Below are 22,967 nucleotides of genomic sequence, written 5' to 3'. Positions count from 1 at the left end.
TTGATAATAAAAGGGTAACTTTAGGCCTATTCATTGACTTATCTAAGGCCTTTGATACAGTAAATCATGAAATTTTGCTCGACAAATTAGAACGTTATGGAGTACGTGGTATTGCTTTACAATGGTTTAAAAGTTATCTATCTTGTCGAAAACAATTTGTGCAATATAATGGTTACAACTCTTCATCATTAGATATCACTTGCGGAGTCCCTCAGGGATCTATCTTAGGTCCCCTGTTATTCTTAGTATATATAAATGATCTATGTAATGTGTCAAAGGTCTTAGAGCTGATACTATTTGCAGATGACACTAATATCTTCTATTCGCATACTGATGCTTCCTATCTTATGGAAGTTGTAAATTTAGAATTGAAAAAGATAACGTGTTGGTTTTATACAAATAAGCTATCTATTAATGTTAAGAAATCTAATTTTATCATATTCAGACCGAGACAAAACAGGCAAACACTTGATTTAGCTTTTAATATTAGTAATTATTCGATTGATCGTGTTAAGGAAGCTACTTTTCTCGGTGTAATTTTGGATGAACATTTAACATGGAAATCACATATACATAATGTTGCTCGGAAAGTGTCTAAAGCCATAGGTATAATTTATAAATCAAGTTTTTGCCTTAATAATTCCTCCTTACGGATGCTATATTTTAGCCTTATCTATCCATACTTATTCTACTGCGTGAGCGTCTGGGCATCGACCTACCCATCAAACCTCAGAAGATTAATCACACTTCAAAAACGGGTCGTAAGAATAATGTCGAGGAGTGCTTTCGATGCTCACACTGACCCCTTATTTAAAAATTTAAAAATTCTGAATCTTGAGAATATCTACAAACTTCAAATAGGAAAATTTATGTATCAATACAGATCTGGCTTACTTCCTTATAGCTTCAATAACATGTTTTTGGTGACACGCCAGGTGCATTCTTATGGCACTAGAAGTTCAGAGCATTTTTATTTACCACAATGCAGGACTAATATTAGAAAATTCTCCATCAGTTTCCAAGGTCCTAAATTTTTTAACTCTCTTAGTTTTGAAATTCGAAATGCAACAAGTACCGCTTCCTTTTGCTGTAAGCTGAAAGCATTCCTCTTATCATAAATAGTAATTTATATATATATATATGTATTTTTTTTTTCTTCCTTTGCTCTTTTATTTTCTTTCGTTTTTGTTTTTGTTTTTTTCTTTTTGTCATTTCGCTTTTTTAGCCTAGAACTATGATTAGTACGACTATCTAATATACTTATTTTAAGATTTACTGTAGCTCTGCCATTGATTTCCCCATGTGTAATTATGATGATATTTTGTTCTTATTATTTAACTGAGGGAGCCCATTCCTTATAAGCCCGGTGGCTTCCTCTTGGGCTTCCTCGCCATGAGAGTTTAAGTAATTAGATTTATTTTTTTTCATTTGTACAATTTTTGGCAAACAAACAATAAACAATAAACAATTCCTCGTGTATACATAGATTTTATTGACTTGGAATTAAAATAGAATTTAAATGCTCCTGACATAAGATGCTCTAGCCTACAAAGGGTATGGAAAATATATTAAAGTATATTAAATATATTGTAATGTATTCATCAATATATTAGAAATGCAGCCTTTAAATCCCTTTTTTTTACAGAAGTCGAAAAACCAGAAAAGCAAGATTGAACATTTCTTTGTTAAATAGTTAACAGTCAACAACTGAAAAACAAAACATTGGAGCTGGTGTCTAACGGCTTGGAACACTCGTAATAAGTTCACAGCGTCATATTTGTAACTAAGGGAAATTAATTTTACAATTAAAGGAATATGATACGACTGACGACTATAAACCTGCCATCAAGCTTTTATATATCGCATTCAGGCTACTATCATGATTCTATCATTTTTCGCACCTTAGAAATAAAAAAATACATTGTAATCTAGCATTCAAAATCGAATTATTTCCATTTGATACTCAAAATAAGCCCAAGCTTGCTTGATTGAATGGCTATATAACTGGTATTTGTGATTTACATGCTCTTATCTAACCTAGTATTACTGGCCATTGATCGCCTGGACCTGCTTGAGACGCCGTCCTTAATGAGGCCAAATCGAATTCAATGAATGAAAATAGGCATCTGAATCAATTTCAAACGGCTAATTGAATTTGGATCGGCTCAACCCTTCTTGACGCCTCACTAAGCCAGAAATAATTACAACTATGGAACTGCATTATTAAGTCGCCGAACTTTACATTAGTCCAAATGCTTTGGGTTTTTATTATGTTTACCGAAATAAGCGATTTTTCCCTTTGATTTTAGCTCGGCTGAAATTAGTAAAAACCAAAGGTTACGGAGTGCGGGCGACAACGATCGAAGGTCAAATGCGCTTTTGCTCCAATGCTGTGCTTTGCGTAAGTTTCACGTCAAAACACGCGTGATCAGATTACAATCGAGGAGAAGGTTCAAACTACGCGTGATCACGATTTCGTTCCGTCCATTCCGTTATTCTTAGTGGAAGTCCAAACGAAGCTGGGTACATACGTGTCGTGCATGCGTAATAGAAACCTGGAGATTAGGATTGCGGGTTCCTCTTGTCGCCCGCAATAAAGATCGGCGTTTGAATCAATTCAGCCCGCCTAAATTCATTTGAGTCGGCCTTAATTCGAATTCGATTCGGCTTATGTGACCTAGGGCGTCAAAGGCGGGCTACCTGGGACTTTAAGATCCAACGACGCGACGGCTACAAGAACGTCGTTTAAAAAGTCGATTTGCGTTCTTTCAGTCTTTATAGCGATTATTCCTACCCACTTACTTTGTCAATTGTAGGCGAACCCTCCTGAAGCTGAATTTCAAGGGACCATATTCAAGCTCAGAAACAGAAATAAAATTTCGTCGTTGCTTGTTTACGTCCTCCATAAAACGTGAAATTAGGCATTTTCACGTCGTAGTCGTGCAAATACGGGAAAGAAATGTACAAAAGAGTGTGATGAACGTGCGAAGTTGTTGTTTTGCTAATTAAACCTATTGTTTTTTGACGTTCTTGTTGTCGTCCGCGTCGTTGGATCATAAAATACCTACTGTCTAGTAAGAGGATCGGAGGTACAGAATATATAAATTACCTCATTAAGACCCTGTTTACATGGAGTGGGGGACCCCGGTCTAGTGGGGTAGGTTTCTTTTGTTTTGTGTCCTCCAGAGCGTGAAAACAAAAGAAACCAACCCCACTAGACCGGGGTCCCCCACTCCATGTAAACAGGCCCTAAAACTAACCTTTCCAAAATCTTAATATATCTTTATGTTTGAAACAACAGAGTAAAAGGCAAATTAGTTATTAATAACCATTAAAATATATTTATCTAAATATTATGATCTCTTATAAATATAACAATATTTAATCGGAAAATACATACTGATTTATATTACTAGACAATATTGTTTAAACTTTGTGAGAGGAAATAATTTTTCACGAAAATTAATTAAGCCAGCGTGGCAGGCGCCGGTTAATGTTTTTGGGCTGGGTGGGCTTTCAATAAGCACAGACGACCGACGAAACGCGTCGGCTGCTTTTTTTCTAGAAAGAACTGAGAAGCAACTAGTTTAAATAACGTCGTAAATAAAAGAAGGATCATAAAATCTGAATGAACTGGTTTTGCCGTATGCTTTAGTCATGTGAACGCTATATTCCAGTCAAATTTTCACAAGTTAATAGGTTTAGGCAGAATTCGTTTAAGTGCAAAGTACGTAATTTAATTTTCATCATTCGTTCATTGGTGGTAGGAATTGATTGGCCGATAAATCGAAAGTTGAATGAAAGCTACATTTTTTGGAACGAAAAACACGCTCTCTTGTCCTTAATTTAATACCCAGAAGCTGGAGATCACATTTTAGGGCTTTGAAATCTCAAAATATTCTGGGGAAGCAGGCCCCCAACCCCCCTAGAAAAAGGGGACTAACGGCCCCTTGTTGATACAGTCAGCTACTCTATTCAAACCTCTATTTTTATAGCGCGCGAGAAAAACACGCGAAGGGGAGAGGAGACCTCCTCTCATTTCATCCATGCACTCGCGCGCGCGTCCTCGAAATTTCTCCCTTCGCCCTTACAAACCCGGCGCCTTCAACGCAGGCTACTATTAATTCTTTTTATTAACTAAACATATACATTTGTTTGCATCTCAGACTTCTCAATCATTACTTTAATAACACAGGAATATCGTCTGTTATCATCTAAGAATCCAATAATCCGAGATTTTCGCGTGTTAGTTGGCAAGTAGCCTGTTCACAGACCCTTAAATAATGGTAATTGAACTGAGTGGAGTGCAATTTGGCAATTAAGAAGACAATTAGGGGTCAGTTCAAGCTTGAGCCATAACCACATTGGTCTCCTTAGGGGGATTAATTTTAATTTTCCGACGAGCGTCCCGGTCAATACCTCCTCCGCCGGGAATGTTGGCATGTGAGCCACAAAAATATTTCAAATTAAATGTGATTTTCAACACTTTTTTTAATTAATACACTCTTATAAAGTTTATCGTGTCCCATTGTAAATGTCTTCATAGATACAGATGAAAACATTTTCGTGCATCAGCATTTGAACCGCTCAGATATAAAGCGTTTACGTTGAAATTAAAATCTCAATTTTATATCTTCTAAAAGTAACACCAACATTTCATTTGCCATTTATTTTCAATTTCGACTTGAGCCTACATTGTAGAGGTCACTTCAATAAAACCGGGGGATTCGTTTTGCCTCTTCTTTCTCTCTCGTCTCGTTGTAAAGAGTTATAATTTCAGTGTCTTCATCGAAACGTTGCCACACACCGCGTGCGTTAAACATGCTTCTTGTTCCCCACATTCCCTTCTTCGAGTGAAAATAATGATAAAACTTGGCAACGCGCAACCTCTCCACCTCCATTTTCGAGAGCAAAACTCTGTTCATAGATTTAAAACACCTTACAGTAAGCACAAGCCAGAAGTCCACAGAATATTCGTTAACAAAAGCAAAAACATGCAAAGGGTGGCGGCCACGTGACCTGAAGCATGTGTTAGAAAAGGGCGGGAAACTTGTATTTAATTAGTCCCAAGCTCGAGAAAGCACCCGACTTTAAGAAAGGCTGGAAAATTATACACCAGCAACCAAGCGGAGAAAACAAGCAACTCGTGTAAAGCGATGAATAGCTGGTTGGTTCTTCTAACCGTGCGACAACTGATCTTGCCCACGGGGAAGCAACTCCTCGGCATTATGTGTTACCGATTTTCCCCAAATGAAATTGCCTCGGGGAAATTTACATGGATACATGGAACGAACGAATTTCCCCTAACAGTTTCTGAGGTTATTCTGTCGGTAAATAAGAACCCAAAGCGGGTCAACCAATCAAGAGAAAGTGAAATGTGCCAAACAGTAGGCATCACGTCAACTACGAGCTGTGTTTATCTTGGCGGATTTCTTGCACAGGGACTAGGCACATCAAAACCCAGAGCGAGTCTCCCAGGGCAAGGGAAACTGGGAGGGAAATAAAAGGACTAATATAACCTTAACTTTTGTTAGCTACCTAATTAAAACAAAATGGTCAGTTCCTTTCAACCAATAACAAAAGCATTACAAGAAAGCGTGTCTGTCCTTACCCTTTCTTTTCTGGGTTAATCTCGTTCCCAGATCACTAGTGGACGCTTTGTTCGTCCACAGAAATCTGAAATTCACCATTTGCACATCTCCCATAATACACCTTGTTTGCCATCCAGAATTTTGCATAACCTTTGTTTTTAATTCTCCTGGGCATTACAGTGGTCCAAGAGAAATTGAAGACACTGCTTATGCACAACTTTTTGCGGGGGAGGGGCGGGGGCAAAAAAGGTGCATTGTGGGAGGTGTGTAAATGGAGAATTCAAGTGTTGCGCCTACGCATGCCAGACCTACCTATCAAGTAGTTCCCAGTCTTCTCCTCCCCATGTGGTACGAAATTCCTTGAAGTTCATTCCACCCACACGAGTAAAGTCTGCTTTATACATTGCAAACAGACCATAACCCTGAAGCTCCCAAAAACCTGACAAAGCAAATCAAATATAAGCTGGCATAGCTGACAAAGATACAACATAATGTGTTTGTTTTCAGTTGTTGATTACATAGTTTATTTTAGGGGCTTTTTACATGGAGGGAGGAGGATCCTAGGAGGTAGATCATCTTAGCGCCATATGTTTTCTGTAATCAGTTTACATGCAAAGGGTTGTACATGTTCTTCGCTGACCTCGTACAAGGATCTTCCTAGCTGACAGGTAGGAAATCCTAGCAAGAGGAAGATCCTACAACGCTCCACGTGAAATGCTTTCGCTAGAAAGATCCTAGTACTAAGGCTGTCGGTAGTTCAGTGGGTAATCATGGCAATAAAGTTTGGCGTTACCAAGTTGTAAGAGACTTTTCATGCGCGGTTTAAGGATTCCAGTGAAGTCTCTATAGTGACCCGCACGACTTTACCGCTTGTTGCTTGGGCCTGCCGCCGAAGATCTGTCGTCCTGCGGACGACACCGAAGCATTCCACTATACGCGAGAAAAAAACCTCTGGTACAAAGGATACACGCGATCTTTTCCTTGTAGAGATCCTAGAAATGACGACAGAGTAAGATAGGCTGTGGTTGTTAGAAAAGAAGAAAAAGTATTTACCATAAGGTAATGATGGTGAGAAGCCACAATGAAGTCGGGCCACAATTGGAGCAAATGCCATCTTACCGAGAACACAATGCTGAAAACCAAAACCAAAAAAAAATCACACAAAAGCCAAGTTGATGAAAACCTGTATTCAATGTATAAACAATGTCAAGAGCTCGTTCTGGATCGGAACTTATGAAAGGTCGACAGGGAGCAAGTCTAAACCCCAAAGCCTTGGGTTGTTTCACTTGAGTGTTAGTGCAATGTATGTTGTTTTCTCGAGTAAGCGCTGCCCTCTTAAAATCGCCGCGTTTGGGACAAAAAAAATTAAATTAGCGCCGTCCTCGAAAAAGCCCCGATATGATAAAATCAACAAAAGACGTTTTAAAACTCTGTTAGTTTAATGAGGAAAATAATAAAACTGTAGCTAAGACAGTTCTTTGTCGCGTCCAACTTTCTAATTAACGCCACCCTCGAACATTTGAGCGGTGAAATTAATACGAACCGCGGCGCTTATTCGAGTAAATACGGAGCGATAGCCGGCATATAAAAAAAAGTATAACAATGAAATCAATAAATCTACAGTAGACGAAGGAAGTCGAATACTAAAATTGCAGGTCTTTTTTCAAGCTTCTAAGTTAACTTAACGGCTACTTCTTACCTTTCTAATTATGCCAACCATATTGTTTGGAATTTGTAGATGAAGATCGCACATGAATATAATGTCACGAGGATTCTGAAAAGGTAGAAAAAAAGTTACGAGTAAGCACAACGGCCAACTCACCTTCGGTAACATTAGAGACCTTAAGATACACCGTTTCAGTGTACGAGTACGGGTAAATAACCGGTACGCATAGCCGTAAATAAGGATAGATTGCCTCTAACCCCGGATAAACGGGTAGGCTACCGGTTAGAACGGTAACGCCATCATCTCAGCTGGGAAATAACGGTCGCCTTTTATTTAACTACGCGGCCAACACGATCGCCTAACCGTACCCGTAGACAGAAACGGTGTATCTTAAGGTCACTATTGCTTATGCTACATAACCGGCGCGAACGCCAGTAATTCATGAAATCAATGTTCTTCAACAAGGGAAAGAACACCGTTAATATATATTAATGAGGGGCGAATTATTGTACAAACCTTTACTAAGGCTGCGCCAACTTGAATACCGAAAGCTCTTTGGAACGCTCCTTTAAGTTTTCTTACTTTGTACCTAAATAAAAGAATGGTTAGTTAATGGTTAGCTTAGTTTACATGTATTGCTTTGACAGAAAGAAACAGACCAGCACGTTTGGAACCAACGTGATGGTTGACGACGCCAAAAAGATTAGATAGCGCTGTCTAAGAGCCTATTTCCTTATTTTGTGACACAAGTAGTTAAGTGGAAAATCTCTCTAAAAGTTGTATACATGATTGAAGAAAAATAAAAACACATACCTTTTTAACCCGCTGCGCTTTAACGCCGCAACCACATCAATATCAGTGCTGCTGAAGTCCACCAGGATAATATTGACATGAGGGTCCTTCGTCTCAGAGTACAGCTGAAATGTGACAAAACCAAGATAAAAAACTTGAGAGAGTAGATAGATAGATAGATAGATAGACAGACAGACAGACAGACAGACAGACAGACAGATAGATAGATAGATAGATAGATAGATAGATAGATAGATAGATAGATAGATAGATAGATAGATAGATAGATAGATAGATAGACTGGGTTTTATTGAGTCACTTTGCAGAATAAACTACCCTGCTAGCAGAGTCACTTCGATCTTCCCTAGATAAGTCGGAAAAGAGTAAGCGACTCGTTCCTTCCTCTTCCCGACTTATCTAGGAAGATCGAAGGATAAAAATTTATTTTCTTAGAGCAAAGAATATGTCTCACAGAAAGTCCTTATAATTTTTCTCCTTTGAATAAAATAATGAGGGAAAGGTCAAATTGGCAAATGTGGCTGTAGTCTACCGGTGCCATTATGCACACAGACAAAACCCATGTAAACCTAAAGGATTCTCCACTACAGACACAGAAGACAAAGGGCTTTAGATATTCGACATAGTGCGCAGTTGATTTTATTATACTTCATAGATAGGCAGCTGTATGAACTGTTACCTCCACCATGTTGTTAATGAAATGCTGTACCCACTTCCCTTGGTTCTTAACTGTAATAAATAAAAACAGCGTCGATTAAAACAGTGGCTAAGAAGAAAGGATCAACAACTCGTTACTCGTTAATTTTTTGTCGCTAAGGCGATAATAGAGACCTTCTGGCATTTCCCGCGAACCGCGAACGTCAAGAAGTCACTTGACTAGTACCTTGCCGTCAGGTTTGCGGTTTGAGGTTCACGATTACACGGCTAGGTCACTCTCTAGATGTAAGTGTTTATTCGCAAGGTTTTTGCGCCTAAAGCATCACAATCCCACTTTTGAAAGGAAATACTGCCGTTTAGAAGTATTTCGCTTATTAATTATCGAATTCTTTTTCATAGAAACATAATTTTGAACTGTGGACGTGAAGTGAAGCAGCCCCAGGCTACTACCCGCGAATCTCAAGTCCCAAATATGAGCAGACGTGAAACCGCTAACACAAAAACGCGACGGGTTTGCCGTTTGCGGAAAGGTGGACAAACGTCGACCTTAAGGTCTCCAATACCTTCTGAAACTTGCGCTTGCAAACGTCAGATTCAAGTTGAAATTTTCGCAAAATAGAAAATGAGCAGTCGGCAGATAAAAACTGTCTAAAAAAATCCTTATTGACAAAACTGGCGTGAGACTAAAATTTGCGTAGAAGTAAAGGGAAAAATTGGTCTCGAGGTACAAATTCGCGTTTGCCGTTTGCCTTAAACGAGTCTCTAACTCTCCCTAATGTTTGGAAGGTTGCGCGTGAACGTAAGAGACGTAACGGAAGCGTAGCCTAGCTTAACTTTTACGTGTACGTGCGGCTTTTCATACATTCTCTCTATTTTATTAACATGCGTTCGCATATAAAAATAAGGCGACACTGGAAATCCACCTTAAGGAAACTTTTAGGCTCGATTTCCGCCGTCTCCCGGGTCCGGTCTTGCGGGCTCATTTTCCCGAACAGCGGCTGGTAATCGAGCCTAGGAAACTTTTCGCGGGTAGCTGTTATTGTTGTGCGTACTTTTCCCAATACTCTTATGGGTGAAGGTACTAACCCGGTATAATAATATGCACCGTGGCGTGTTGATCTAAGGTAAATGCCTCGGGTAAACAGAATTCCGTAGTCCCCAGCTTCTGGTACACGAACTGTGTCAGACGTACCGAAGAATCTGGGGGAAGAAAAACGGCGAGCGTTAAAACGCGCCACGCTGCTGATAAAATAAAACTGCTAACAACAAAACCTTTAACTTTCATGCAACCTTCAGAGCACTCAATTCAAATCCATCCTGTATAAATATTATGTGGACGCGCCTTAGAACATAGCTACCACCCAGAGGACCCACGATCCTGGAACACCGTCTGTCCGTCATGTTACGTTTCACGTTCTGTGTCTGTCCGTCTCCATTGTTGTTTTTAAGAGGCCACTTCCGAGTCAAGTAACCCTCACTTTCGAAATGACGCCAAGTGCACAACCTTTCTTGTGAAAATGAGTTTTATTTGCATGGGAATAAACAATCATTTCCATATCAAAGGCTGAGCACTTAACCTCGTTTTGATACAGAGGCCAGGGGGAACTCGGAAATGGCCAATTGATTTATGTACTTTTAATGTTTTTTTACATGTTTTTTAAGCAACGGGGGCACTATAATTGGCTTACCGCTTTTGTTGCATCCCTGCTTTATCCATATTTATTATTTTTTGCTTTTGCACATTTTTATTATCCTTTTTTTCTGTATCATATAAAAGGCAAGACGAAGCTAATGAAATATTATAAACTAATGATTGACGATACTTACTTTTCCCCTCCATTTTCAGTTCCTTTAAAAAACAAGGATATCTTACAGTAAGTACTAACAAACCACACAACACAAGGTAAAGAGGTTTTCTGAAATAAACTTCTCAATATTCACTTACCACGTCAATAAGATATCTGTCACCTTGTATAACATCATGATTTTCTTCCACATCAATAATTTCTTTTAACGAATATTTGCTGAAATATAAACAACGAAACGTTGGCCGGGACAATAGCCCACCTTCGATTAATAAAATTCTTATGCAATTTTTTTTTTTTTTGGGGGGGGGGGGGGGGAGGGGGGAAATAAGGTGCATTATGCGAGATGTGAAGGGGCTCAACCTCGTTCTCAGGGTTCTCTCTCTTGCTTGGAAGGACTGTGTCATGGCTGTCTAGTTCATCTTATTTTTAATGCAAATTACGCGTCCTTACTTCAATCAGTAATTGCATGTAGATGACAAAATCAGAGCTTTCTGTCAAACAACTATGTCTCCCAAACACTTTATCAAACGTTACAAAAGGTGTTGCCCTAACAAGTTTTCAAAAACCATAACTGCAATCCCTTAAAATCGTCGTCAAATTGCCCATCCGTGCCTCCTTTTGTGTTTACTGTGTTTTTTTATACCTTCTTTACATGTTTGTATAGGTAATAGCATGATTTGTAGTGACATTTGGCATATATACCACGAGTGATATTTCGAAATTGTTATACGTAATTTCACGAGCCGTTAGGAGACTGAAATTTGAGACAATTTTGAAATATCATGACTGGTATTTATGCCAAATATCACGTACAAAACATGCTATTATTTGTTTATACTACTACTCACAAAAGTTTTGTAATTTTCAAATGTAGGTATTTCAAATTAAGCGGAAATAACACTGCACTAAGCCAATCAAATTGCAGAAATTTCTCTTGTAGTTGTATAATGAGAAGTTATTTTTATGTTCCACTTAATTGGTGGAAGTGACACACATCAGTGACACACCCGCCTGTGGTCCGTGTGCCACTTTTTGCTGAACAGACACACGGCAACGGAGCAAAATATATGCCCAATTTTTTCAATTTCCAATCCATGTCCATGCATCCTTGCCATCCGTAGCAACAGACGACAGGAAACAGTTTCAACTTAAATATAGTCTTAAATAACAACATTGTGTGGAATCCTCACACAAAGCGTAACACTGGTAAATTAGAGGCTGTTCAGAGCAGGGCAACAAGGTGAATATTAAAACGTGATGACGCAAACGAAACTAGATTATCTAAGTTGAATATTGAATCATTATCTGATAGGAAATTTTTAAGAGATGTTGTTTTTTTCATTTAATTTAATTAACGGGAAACCAATATCATATATTAATTGCTTCGATAAACTCTTCTTTTGTATAGATCGGAATATCGACTATAATTTAAGAAAGAATTTTTCACAGGACCTATTATGGATTCAGAAGCGAAAAAAGTTTTAGCTGTTACACAATGTAAAATGATGGTGACATAGCCCCTTTAAGGAAAGGGCTTTATCAATCAAGATGGATTTTGTACCTGTCGGTAGCTTTTCTCAAGGCGCGTACGTATTTATTGACAACACTGAGAGCAACCTGCATAATACAAAAAATAATATCAGCTTGATAGCAACCTTAATCAGAGTTTCAGCGACAAAAAATTAAAATAGGCCACTCTTCCTTAACTCTTTCACTCCGAGAACGGACAAACCACGGTCTCGGAACAAACGATTTTAAAAGTGCCTTCCTAATGTACCAACCTGGTTCCCAGGGTCCTCTCAAACTCGTCTCTCTCGCTCTGGAGGAGAAGGATCCTGGGAACGAGGCGGCCTGATGTACATCGTACAAAGTGAACTTAATTTTCGAGGAATAACAGCAACAACAACAAAACTTTACTCAAGCACCCAGTTAATAATTACAATAATTTGTCCACCCCCAAGTAGAAAACTAATCGAGGCCAAGGTGGGGGAGGGACACACAGCGAAAAAATGCTCTGTAGATGACACTGTGGATGTAATCTTATAAGTGTGGCCACTATAGTAAAGCTACTGAGCATGCGAGACGACAGCGGGGTAGTACCGTTGTTTGGTGTTCACCCAAAGCAGCAATCCTACCCAGCTGAACCAAACTTGGGTTTAGCTGTTTGAGTTGCGTGAGAGACTGGGACGGTTTTGTCTCGAATTACACTATGGGAAAGCTATGGGATGGTTCTGGTAAAGAGGTGTGGGAAATGTGGCCTACACTTGTCCCAGTAGCAGTGACTTAAAGCAGTTTGGCGGAACACCAAACTACATAAGGAACAAAAAAAATGTATAATGACCCTCACTTTCCTAATTCATAACTAAGCCAAACATACTTACGTCATTATTCAACAGGAGATTTCCATCGCTTGCGCATTTTGTGCTGTTTTGATGGAAAATCCAAGCGTTATAATCAGGGACTCTATATAAGTTAGGTATCTTCATCTTAAGTCCAAATCTCCTGTACACTGCCTCTGCAAGGGTACGCGAGTTAATGTGCTGGTTATACAGTTGCACCGCCTCGGCCATCCTGCGTATAAACTCTCTCGCCGCGTTTATCCGTGTAAACTGATCGTCTTCCTTGTCCACCGGGTAATATTGTACGCCCCCTGTTCGCTGTCGAAATTTCACGTAAGTAACATTACTTACTCGAGATCTCTGAGCACGTGAATTGTACGAATGATAATCACCAAGGTAATAATTGCTTTGCACAGTTGACTTATCGTTCTGTTTGTTCACTAAGGACGCGTCTCTTTCTGTATTGTAACTTAGCAGCTTTCGTCGAGTTCCAACTTGTGAAGTCACAATAACTCCATTTGAAGGGTCTCTTACAGAATCGGGGGAGTCTTTGTCACGTGATCTATCACGTGTATGTCTGTTGCCGCCACCTGCGTTGTCTTCCTTTAATCTAACCTGTGAACCTTGAAATTTTTCCTTAGTTATTTTATTATCTCTGTTGAAATTATAGCTACTTTTCTGATTGCGCAGCGACACGCTTCTTTTCTCCACAGTTTTCTTTTTCGCTTTTTTCTTCATCTCAAAAACTTTCTCAACGTCTTTTTCTAATACAGAATCCGATGCGGCATTAGAATGTACCACCGTTTTAACGGGCCGAGGTGGCGCATCTCCAACCTCTTGACTCCGTCTCTTTATGTCTCTTATGTCCATTTGCATTTCACGTAATTCTTCTTCGGCTTGCTGTATTTCGGCCGCACCTTTAGCGAAAGAAAGGGGTACCAAGCCATTTTCAGTCCGAAACACCATTATACTGCCATTTTCGTACAGACTTTGATCTCGCTCTTTCACGTCCAGTGAAGGGAGTCTGTTGCCATGGGAATCCTTTAATCTTGATGATGCGCAGTTGTCATACTGCTTCATGTGGGTAAGGTCGGTATGATCATCGGGATAAATCGCAGTATCATGTACAAGATATACGCCTTCGTAACGCTTCAATTTGAAGTCCACTTGATAGCTAGGTTTATAGGGACAACTCGGAAATAACTTTTCCATGTCACGCTCATCCACGAATTCTGCAGTGTGAGCCTTGTCACGCAAATCGTCAGATCCAAATTGGAAAACATTAGGATCAAGCCTTGAAGTTCTGTAATGTGAATGACTGGGAAGATCTTGCGGTATAAATTGTGCATAAACCGTAACGTCTTTAGAAGCTCTTTCATCGTCAATAAACAATGATATCGACTTTCCAGAAAGATGCCTATAATGGCTCTTGCCGGGAATTTTCCAGCCAACAAGCACATGATCTTGAAGGCTTCCCTGTTTGTGCAATACTTCGATAAAATATTTCTGGCCCTTTTGAAGAAACACAGGACGAGACATTTGAGTCTTGTACTTTGTGAACTGTGCTATTTTAGTTTGAAAAGTTCCATGGAGAAGAGTACGGTCCCCAACCCAAGCTATGAGTTTAACGTTGGAGGGATTCTCGTCCGAGCTCAACCAAAGTTCTGAACTATCGTCTGAAGAAATAGCAAAGCTGTAATTGCCTACAAAATGATCACAAAGAAATTGAACTACTGCCACTAGAATGCAATGTCGCCGTCAAAAGGCTGTCTGCAGCTCAAATACAGGCTCGTATTCTGTTTACATAGTTAGGTAAAAAAAAAGATAAGACTTTCACATTTCAAACGTCCAATTTAGGGGTCTGGAGAGGTTTTCAGGAGTAAACCCAACACCTTTGTAATGGGGTGTGGGGGGAGGGGGTTAAACTCGACTTAAATTTATCACTCGGGAGAGTTCCTTTAAATACTTAATAGTACCCCCAGGGGACTTTGCTCGCAGGTTACCTTAGGGAGGGGGTGGGGTTTCGGATCCTTTCGAACCCTTCCATGGGTATGCCCGAAAAAGGCGCAAAAATGTTACTCGGTGTCGTATTCGCAGTTCGTCGCAGAACAACTTACATCAAAGAAAAAAAGAGGGTCAGAGAAATAAAAAAGGGCAGTTGTGGACCTGAATAAAAGTTGGATAAAAAGGCAGATCGAATCGAGTACAGGTAAGATTTTCTTAATTGTTGTTCTTAGTCATAAACTTAGTTTTTTCTTACTGTGTAGTTTGTTGCTGGGGTGAAAAACCTTCGCGCAAATAACTTCGGTGTGAAATTTCAGGAGATAAAAATAAAGCAACGTTAAGCTTACTGACATATCAAAATTACCGGACTGAGGAGGATGAATGTAGCCAAATATTCGCTGTCCGTAGTCCTTTTCCCAGTGACGAATAAAAAACTTTTTAACAGTAAGCTGAACATCTGGGTACAAGGGAAAGAACTTGTTTCTTCGGAGGTCGTGAATAGTGCTACCACACCAGGCCTGCCATATATGCACATTGAGAGATCCCAACATCTACAACAAAAGGATCAAATATTTATAGTTACATCACTTGTAGAGTTGACAGGAAAATAATCAAAGGAGCTATGTCATGCTCTTTGCTATCTTTTAAACCCATTCGCCCTTAAACCACCCATAACCACCCGTGCGGATCCACCGCCCCCCACCCCTCTACCACTTGTGACGTCATCAGTTTTAACGATCAAGGATAACTTTGTCCGCTGACTTGAACAGGGTGAAGAGATCTTTTCATCCATATCAGAATGAGCACGATTCAGTCCAGAAGAACGAAGAAAATTGCAAAAAAAAACATGTAACATTGACCCGAAAATTTCTTTGAAATCTTGTTTCACTACCCACCTACCTTTCTCTAATCCTAAGATCCTATTAAAAAGCTTTTCCCAAAAACTTTTCCCACCAAAGTGAAGCCTACTAAATGCCGAGCTAAAGAAAAAAAGAGGTAAGAAAAGCGAAAGAATAGGGGAGGAGAAAAAGCGACAAGAAAAAGTCAAGACTGCAGTGCTGTGTCGCGGTTTGAGATATGGAAACTAGCGTTCACCTGTCAACTACTCGAAAATCTCGATATTTTGCTTTCTGCGCATGCCTGAACTTCGCAAGCTGATAATTATTTTGCATCTGGATCGGAAGGCCGCAAAGTGTGCGACCTGTAAACAGCTTTTGGGTAAGTTTTAAAAGCTCGTTATAGCCAGACATGTACAGTGACTCCCGGAGAAGAATGAGTTAAGCAAAGTTCCAGGTGTTTTTTTTAGAAAAACCACTTTTCAGCGAAAAACAACCTTACCAAATCTGGCTATTAAGCCAAATCTTAAGATAAAAATCGATTAGAGGCGATTTTTAGGTTTTTTGATTAAAAAGCCAAAACTTGTTGTTATTTAAGACAATATTTAGGCAATGAAACTGTTTCCAGCCGTCTGTTTCAAAGGATGGAGAGGATGAAAAGTTGGCCCATTTTTTCAAGTTTAAATGCTGTAAAAATCACCCAGAGATTATCTTGGTTGGTGCTCCCTGATGAAATGTGTTTGATAACTTCTTCATAACTCTACAAGAGCATTTTTTATGGGTCTTATATAAAGGCAATTTGAGGTAATGACTTCAGCACAAAATTTACCTAAAACAGCAACATCATCTTGACATCCCTTTTGAGCTTTCACCAAAAGACAAGAAATAAGAAAATGGAATCCAATACAAATTCTGGATTTGTACTGGATTAGAAAAGAGAAAAATGCCCACATGAACATTCCCCCTTTTCAGTCTACTCAACCCTTACTCTTACCTTGTCCCAATAAGAACCTTTAGAGTGGAGTAACAAATAAAACATTATGTGAAAGGAATTTTCAAACCAAAGTCCATTTGCAGTTAATAACCCCTCCATCCTCCATCCCCCCCCCCCCCCCCCATTGAGGACATACTTTAATTGTTATTTGTCCCCTTAAAAAAATAGTAAAAGGCCGACACAAATTCTAATAAAATATTCATATATTAATATCCCTCCCTGCTCCCACTGATGACATAATATTATTTTTGGCCCCCTAAAAGATAAAGTGGATTAAGAGCCAACAACATTTTTCTTTTCCTTTCAAAAAATGTAAAAATTTCCCCAAAATTCTCGGAAAATATGCATTTATACACTTTATGAGGCAAAGGTAGTGGGTAGTGGGTGAGGAAGGGGAAGAAAAGTAAGGGGAAGGAAAAAAAAGGTTACGACCGTCTTTGTAATGGCCCTGGGTTTTAAAAATAACAGGCACCTACTTACAAAGGTTACTCCAACCCTTTACAACTGCCAAACAGACTAAGACAGCTCTAATCAACTCACTTTCTTTGTCCATGTAAAGGTCTTCCATGTAGGAGAAGCATGTATAAGATGATCAGCATGTTTTGGCCCTGAATTTTTCTGCAATGGCTTGCTCTTGTCCAGACCTTTAGATGCATTTGATAAAGTTGAAGGTACATCTATGCTAGCATTGGTTCTTGTTCTAGCACTGGTGGTAGTGTTAGGTGTTTGGCTTTCATTGAACACTTGCATGAGCTGTCTGTTTTCAACATGATTCATCTTTGTTCCATTGGCTGTCTTCCTCTTTTCTGTGAATGAGCACCAAATGAATGAAAATGAGTTCCTAAATATAAAGGAGGACTTATAAACAAGTGTTCAGAAAACTCAAAGGCTGGCAACACCTTTCTAAAGAGTGACCTGAAGGGTCATAGTGTGCTAAATACAATTTCCCTTAATTGCTCCCTGTTGCTGGGAACATTTTGTGAGCAAGATGCCTTCATTATGGCCTCAATAATTACATTTTGGCATCAAGATGATAACCACACTTTTGTGTTCGACTATCTGGCAAGGGGTCTACCGACAAGGGACACTGGACCATATGGAAAGCAATTTAAAAAATATACCGGTATACTTGGGATCAGAATTAGATGATAAAAACTGTTACTGCTGGGGTTGTGGGATTAAGTGAACATTTTTATTAGGATGTAAATGCTGAAACACTCTTTTGGAGACCTTCCTAGGAGCATGTTTGGGTAGGTGCTGCCAAGGCCTTTGAACATTGCCCTCTTAACAGGGAAACCATTTTGCTAGCCTGTTTAAGACAAGAGACCTTTTTTCATGACCTTAATTCATTTCTCACAGGATGAAGAGTTGAAGAATAAACTGCCACACCACATAATTCATGGGCAGATCCAGAAAATTCAGCGAGGGGGAAAACATATCACAGAAAAAGGGGGTGTGGTTCCCTGAGTCCCACCAAGTACACCCATGTAACTAAATTTTTTAAAAAAATGTGTTGGTACCACACAAGTGGACACCCCATTCAAGACACGGAAGAGTCAAATTGTACACCCTGTGGTGATTCAAGATCCCTAAAACCACATCCTTTACAGTGCCACATACATGTACTCTTTTGGACAAAAATAAGGGAGTGCCCCTCGCCCACCCTTACAGGTCAGTGAAGAAGATGATGGATATCTTTGAAGAGAGGCAAATGTCATATTTACAAGCAAACCCCCTGCATACATTAACAACATGATTTCTTTATGTTGGTGAGTTTTTTATCCAATTAAACAAAGATTCAAGTAGCATAAATAGCAAAATTGCCTATTACTTTTTTCTTAAACTCAATCATTCAGTAACATACTGTAGTAATTGTTGTTAATCTCTGCCTGGTGTTTAGCTTTCTTGTTAAATGCTCTTTTCCAGTCATCTTTGTCATCAGCAGCATTTTTACTTCCAACTAGATGGTTGAATTGTTTCTGTAAAGAAAGAGTTTAGTCAGTTTTCCACCATGAAATTGACTACGTTTAGCATGCTTGGAAATTTTGATACTGGTGAATTCAATTTGATGCTAAATAATCTTCAAAAACCATTATCTGTTATTGATGTGTTAGCAATGTGACTTAATTAACCCTTGAAACCCTAAGATCAAAATTTGAATTCACATTGTTGCCCCTATTCATTTCCTACAGAGGTAGTAGGGAGAAGTTGATAAAATATCAAGTAAATTCAGCTTGTGTGATCATGTCCATAATTCTCATGACCACTCTGTTTTTCAAAAAATTGATATTACAAGGAGAAATTTGATGCTGATCACTCTTAAGGCTTAAAGGAATAAAGGAGATGGTAACTAGCACTGGATAAAGTACTGTTTATCTCCAGAGATCATAATTCTAAAAGCAGAGGCAGAGTTTGCATTTATTCATAAAATCACCTTGAATATAAACTTTACCCACAATGTTAATTTTTAAATTGAAATGAAATTGAGTCGCTTTTGCTTTAAATCATTTCTTATTTATTTTATTAAAGACTTTTAATTTAGGAGAAAAATATTAACCTCAGATTTGTTTTTCAATTCTTTTTTATAGAATAAGAAATCTTCTTAATATCATTTTTAGAGTGTCAGGGACTCAGATTTTTTCTCAGATTTTTTCTTTGTCCCATGCTCGTGACAAGCTGATTATTTCATTTTTCTCACAAAATAAATTATTTGGGTAAATTGCAAAAAACTGTAAAATCAAAAATGCTTAAAAAGCTATATATGGTAGTTTAAGATCAGAAAGTTAATATAATTCTGCAAAATAATTTATGTAAGTGACTCTGCACCTGTCTGTCTAAATTTAATTTAACCATTTCATATGTGCATAATCTGCCTACCAAACGACAAAAAGCAATTTTACTTGTAGAGGTGAGAGTACTTTGCAAAGATAGAAAATAGACAAATCCCACAGCTTATCTGTCTTTATCTTGGATTTAAATAGCCTGCGTGGCTGGCGGTATTGTGTGGGTGCGAGATTAAAGTTTTGGTGGCGGAGCCGTGTTCCAAAAAAAAGCAGTAGGGACGAGGTATTTCTCGCGGCTTCGCCGCTCGTGACGTCTCCGCCGTCAAATCTCACTCGACTATATTACAACGGCTCCGCCGCCAAATCTCACTCGACTACTACACAATACCGCCAGCTACGCAGGCTAGGATTTAAATGATCTTTCAGCTTCGTATAACCCAAAAACTTTGGGAAAATATTTTTCAGTAAATGTTAATGGAAAGAAGTGATTAGCAGTAATTTGCATTCTGTAGCAGTGGTATTAAAAAGTCTAATCAATTTTCTATTATATTAGTCATAACGACCATATCAAAAGGACCGGAAATGGGTCGCACAATACCGACAACAAAGTCAATATCATTCTAGGAAATAACCTTGATTCCCGACTACATACTCGCGATATATTTAAACGTCCTCACTATAAAGTCTTTTATTTTATCGCCCTGGTCTCTACTAAACCCTGAATCGTGTAGATCATATACGGATTCCTCATATACCAAGGTTAATACTTCAAAATACCTTAACTAGAGTGAAACTTCATGCGAATGAAAAAACTAAATACTACCTGAGGAGTCACGATTTAATGTTAATATATCTCAAATATATCGGGAAAAATGTTCCTCCTTTAATTTTTAGAGTTGAAGTGTTGGCGAAAAAAGCAGTATTGAAAATAGACAAGATCTATATTATAGGGCGCGATCCATTCGACCAAAATTTCCGGAAATTTCGGTCCAAAACTCAATGGATCGGTTCGGTCCAACCGGAAAAGTTTCGAAAAAACTGGTCCACCTTTTGAGGTGGTCCACTTTTCCCGGTCGGACCGGTCTGAATTTTGGTTGAATGGATCGCGCCCATAAGCTCTTCTTTTTGGTGAAAGAAATATGTTTTGCATGACTTTGAAATCGAATGTCGACAGTTTCGTAAAAGGATGCGGAGCACGTATCTGTCAGACTCAAATTGACGAGCTTACTCACTTCCTGTTGCAAAAATGTAAGTTTAAGTGCACGAAAACGGACACTAAACATGAGAAAGGACTTATCAAGCGCACTTCACAGCACAATATAAGATTATGAGAAAGGCAGTACACTGTATCACTGTTTAGCATCAGTACTTCACTCACTTGAAATTCCCGCTCGACCTTGGCGAAAAAGCTTCCAAAATTGTCATTTTCTTTCGCACCATCAAAGAGTTCTCCTAGATTTGAGAGACGATGTGTACTCACGTTAACTCGGAGATTTTCACGGTGATTACCCATGGAGTAAATTCAAAACAATTGACAGCATTAAAAGACTGATGTGAAGTTGGTCACGCGTGTTAAACATTACATTTTTAATTACTTACCTCTCCTCTTCAAATCGAACTTTTCTGAATCCGATATTTCTCTCCATTGAAGAATCAAAAGCAGCGTGGCAACAACAGCAGCAAGAATTGAAAACTGGATTAAGCGCTTTACTCTCCGGATGGCAACCATGATGTCTGCGACCAAAAATGTGTTTCATTTTAGCCCATGTTTTCTTGCTTCATTGCCCGTGGAGAAATCCTTACAATTTATTTCACCACGATCTCAGTATATACCACCATGTACACAGTGCAGTTGCTCGGAAACCGGTTCATGGAATCCCAATTTTCTACTGAACTTAATCATTAGTTGTTCAATCGTAAACATCAAAGCACTAATAATTAACTTCATAGCGGTGTTCAAGCATCCGGGACTTGTTATAAACGGAAGTAAAAATGATACTCCGCCGATAAAGACAATGTGTTTTGCAGGTTGAACAGATGGATGGATGATTTTCAATGACAAAATTAAAGACTTTAAACGAATAATGCCGTAAATTTGAATTCCAAATTATTACCTTTTGGTTCCGTTCATCAGTAGCATTTCTGTCATGTTCGATAGGGTAATAGGCTCCTGATTTTGATCAACCTTCACATTTAGTGCCAAGATTTTTTAGTCAAATTTGAGGTTTTTGGTTTCGTCAACTGTGGTTAAAAATTCATGGAGCGGAAGAGAGAGAGGACCACACTTCCACTGCCCCCGCCAACAGGTTAAATTAAAAAAAAAAAAAAAACGACGTGCTTTAGCTTTATTCAAAAGAAAAACAACGTCATCAGGCGAAATTCCCTATTTCGTTTCCTCAATTTTTTCCTCTTAAGCGCAAATGATAAAGGTGGTGAGGTCTTCGGAGAATCTTAAAAAAACAGTCGTTATCTTTGCGTGATCATAGGTAAGAAACTCCATAGCCTGTGGAAAACCTGCTGAGGTTTGAGGAACAGCACTTGGTGTCATATTTTTCAAAAACACAAACTTTTCACCGAATTCCAATCGGTATCTACAAGTAGCTCAAATGATCTCTATTAAGGGGGCTTACGTCTAAAAATATCTCACATCTAAATAAAATAGGAAGTATCTTCTACTTCCTGTTCTATGAAGATCTTCTAGAGTCAGTCAGCTGTTCAATGAAATGGTTCAATAATCGATCAACATACACGTACCACCGAGAATGGCGTCTGTGGTTTAGTGGGGCGGGAGTGCGCTCCTTGGACAATAGTATTTCAGACATGAAACGCTTTTCTCGAGAGACAAATAATAAGAAGAAATACCCAACTTTAGACGTTCGCTGCAGAGAGCATTAAATTGCAAAACCTTGCCCAAACGGCCAACAAGTGATTATGGCCTCTTAATGTCTGTTCCGTTTGAACCATGTTGAACAGATTTTGCAGCCCATTGGCGCTGCATATACCGGTACTCATTTTGCTTCAATAATCAGGGTGTACCTTCCCCCCTGGACACAGGCTGATCTTATGGCAGACGTGTTGGTGGCTAAGGCAAGACGTTCTATAGCTCTACTGGTGAATGTCATGTGTGACATTGATCGTTTTTACATTGTAATCGGGGGGGTATTCGATATATCCCTGGGTGGGGAGGTGCGGCGCGGCCCCTCATACCCTGACCCTGTTTAACTCATTGTGTTAAGACAAATATCGCTGATTTTCCTACCCTGTTTAAGACAGAATTCCGATTTTTGATACCCTGTTTAAGACAAAAATTGATAAATCGATACCCTGATTAAGACAAAAAATGATAAATTCGATACCCTGTTTAAGACAAAAATCCCGAAAAACATACCCTGGCTGGCCGTACGTCCCCATTAAGCCCTTATAAGGGAGTACCCACCCGGGCATTGTAACAACTGAAGTCGATAATCAGAACTGTATCA

At 39.0% G+C, this 22,967-nt stretch overlaps 1 protein-coding gene across 1 annotated transcript; it reads right to left on the bottom strand.

Annotated features, from left to right (window-relative positions):
- Nucleotides 1–4,689: 4,689 nt before the first annotated feature.
- Nucleotides 4,690–21,718, bottom strand: LOC140928650 (beta-1,4-N-acetylgalactosaminyltransferase 3-like). Its single transcript, XM_073378429.1, has 17 exons — nucleotides 21,088–21,718; nucleotides 20,867–20,940; nucleotides 18,570–18,684; nucleotides 17,246–17,511; nucleotides 15,240–15,426; nucleotides 12,914–14,574; nucleotides 12,094–12,149; nucleotides 10,670–10,748; nucleotides 10,552–10,573; nucleotides 9,811–9,924; nucleotides 8,747–8,796; nucleotides 8,071–8,174; nucleotides 7,774–7,846; nucleotides 7,291–7,365; nucleotides 6,645–6,723; nucleotides 5,904–6,030; nucleotides 4,690–4,917 (listed from the first exon to the last, which is right to left on the bottom strand). Exons 1-17 carry the CDS (start codon nucleotides 21,215–21,217, stop codon nucleotides 4,710–4,712), a joined length of 3,420 nt encoding a protein of 1,139 aa, XP_073234530.1. The 5' UTR covers nucleotides 21,218–21,718; the 3' UTR covers nucleotides 4,690–4,709.
- Nucleotides 21,719–22,967: the final 1,249 nt, after the last annotated feature.

The sequence above is a fragment of the Porites lutea genome, chromosome 2 (assembly GCF_958299795.1).
Source record: "Porites lutea chromosome 2, jaPorLute2.1, whole genome shotgun sequence".
In the NCBI taxonomy this organism is placed as follows: domain Eukaryota; kingdom Metazoa; phylum Cnidaria; class Anthozoa; order Scleractinia; family Poritidae; genus Porites; species Porites lutea.
This window is presented reverse-complemented; position numbering and strand designations above follow the sequence as displayed.

Excerpts from the sequence above, each read along its gene's own strand:
- LOC140928650 (XM_073378429.1), bottom strand. The coding sequence starts at position 21,217 with ATGGTTGCCATCCGGAGAGTAAAGCGCTTAATCCAGTTTTCAATTCTT. Across the intron at positions 18,685-20,866 it reads AGGTCGAGCGGGAATTTCAA|AAACAATTCAACCATCTAGT; the intron begins GTGAGTGAAGTA and ends CTTTCTTTACAG. Across the intron at positions 6,724-7,290 it reads TGGTTGGCATAATTAGAAAG|CATTGTGTTCTCGGTAAGAT; the intron begins GTAAGAAGTAGC and ends TTTGGTTTTCAG.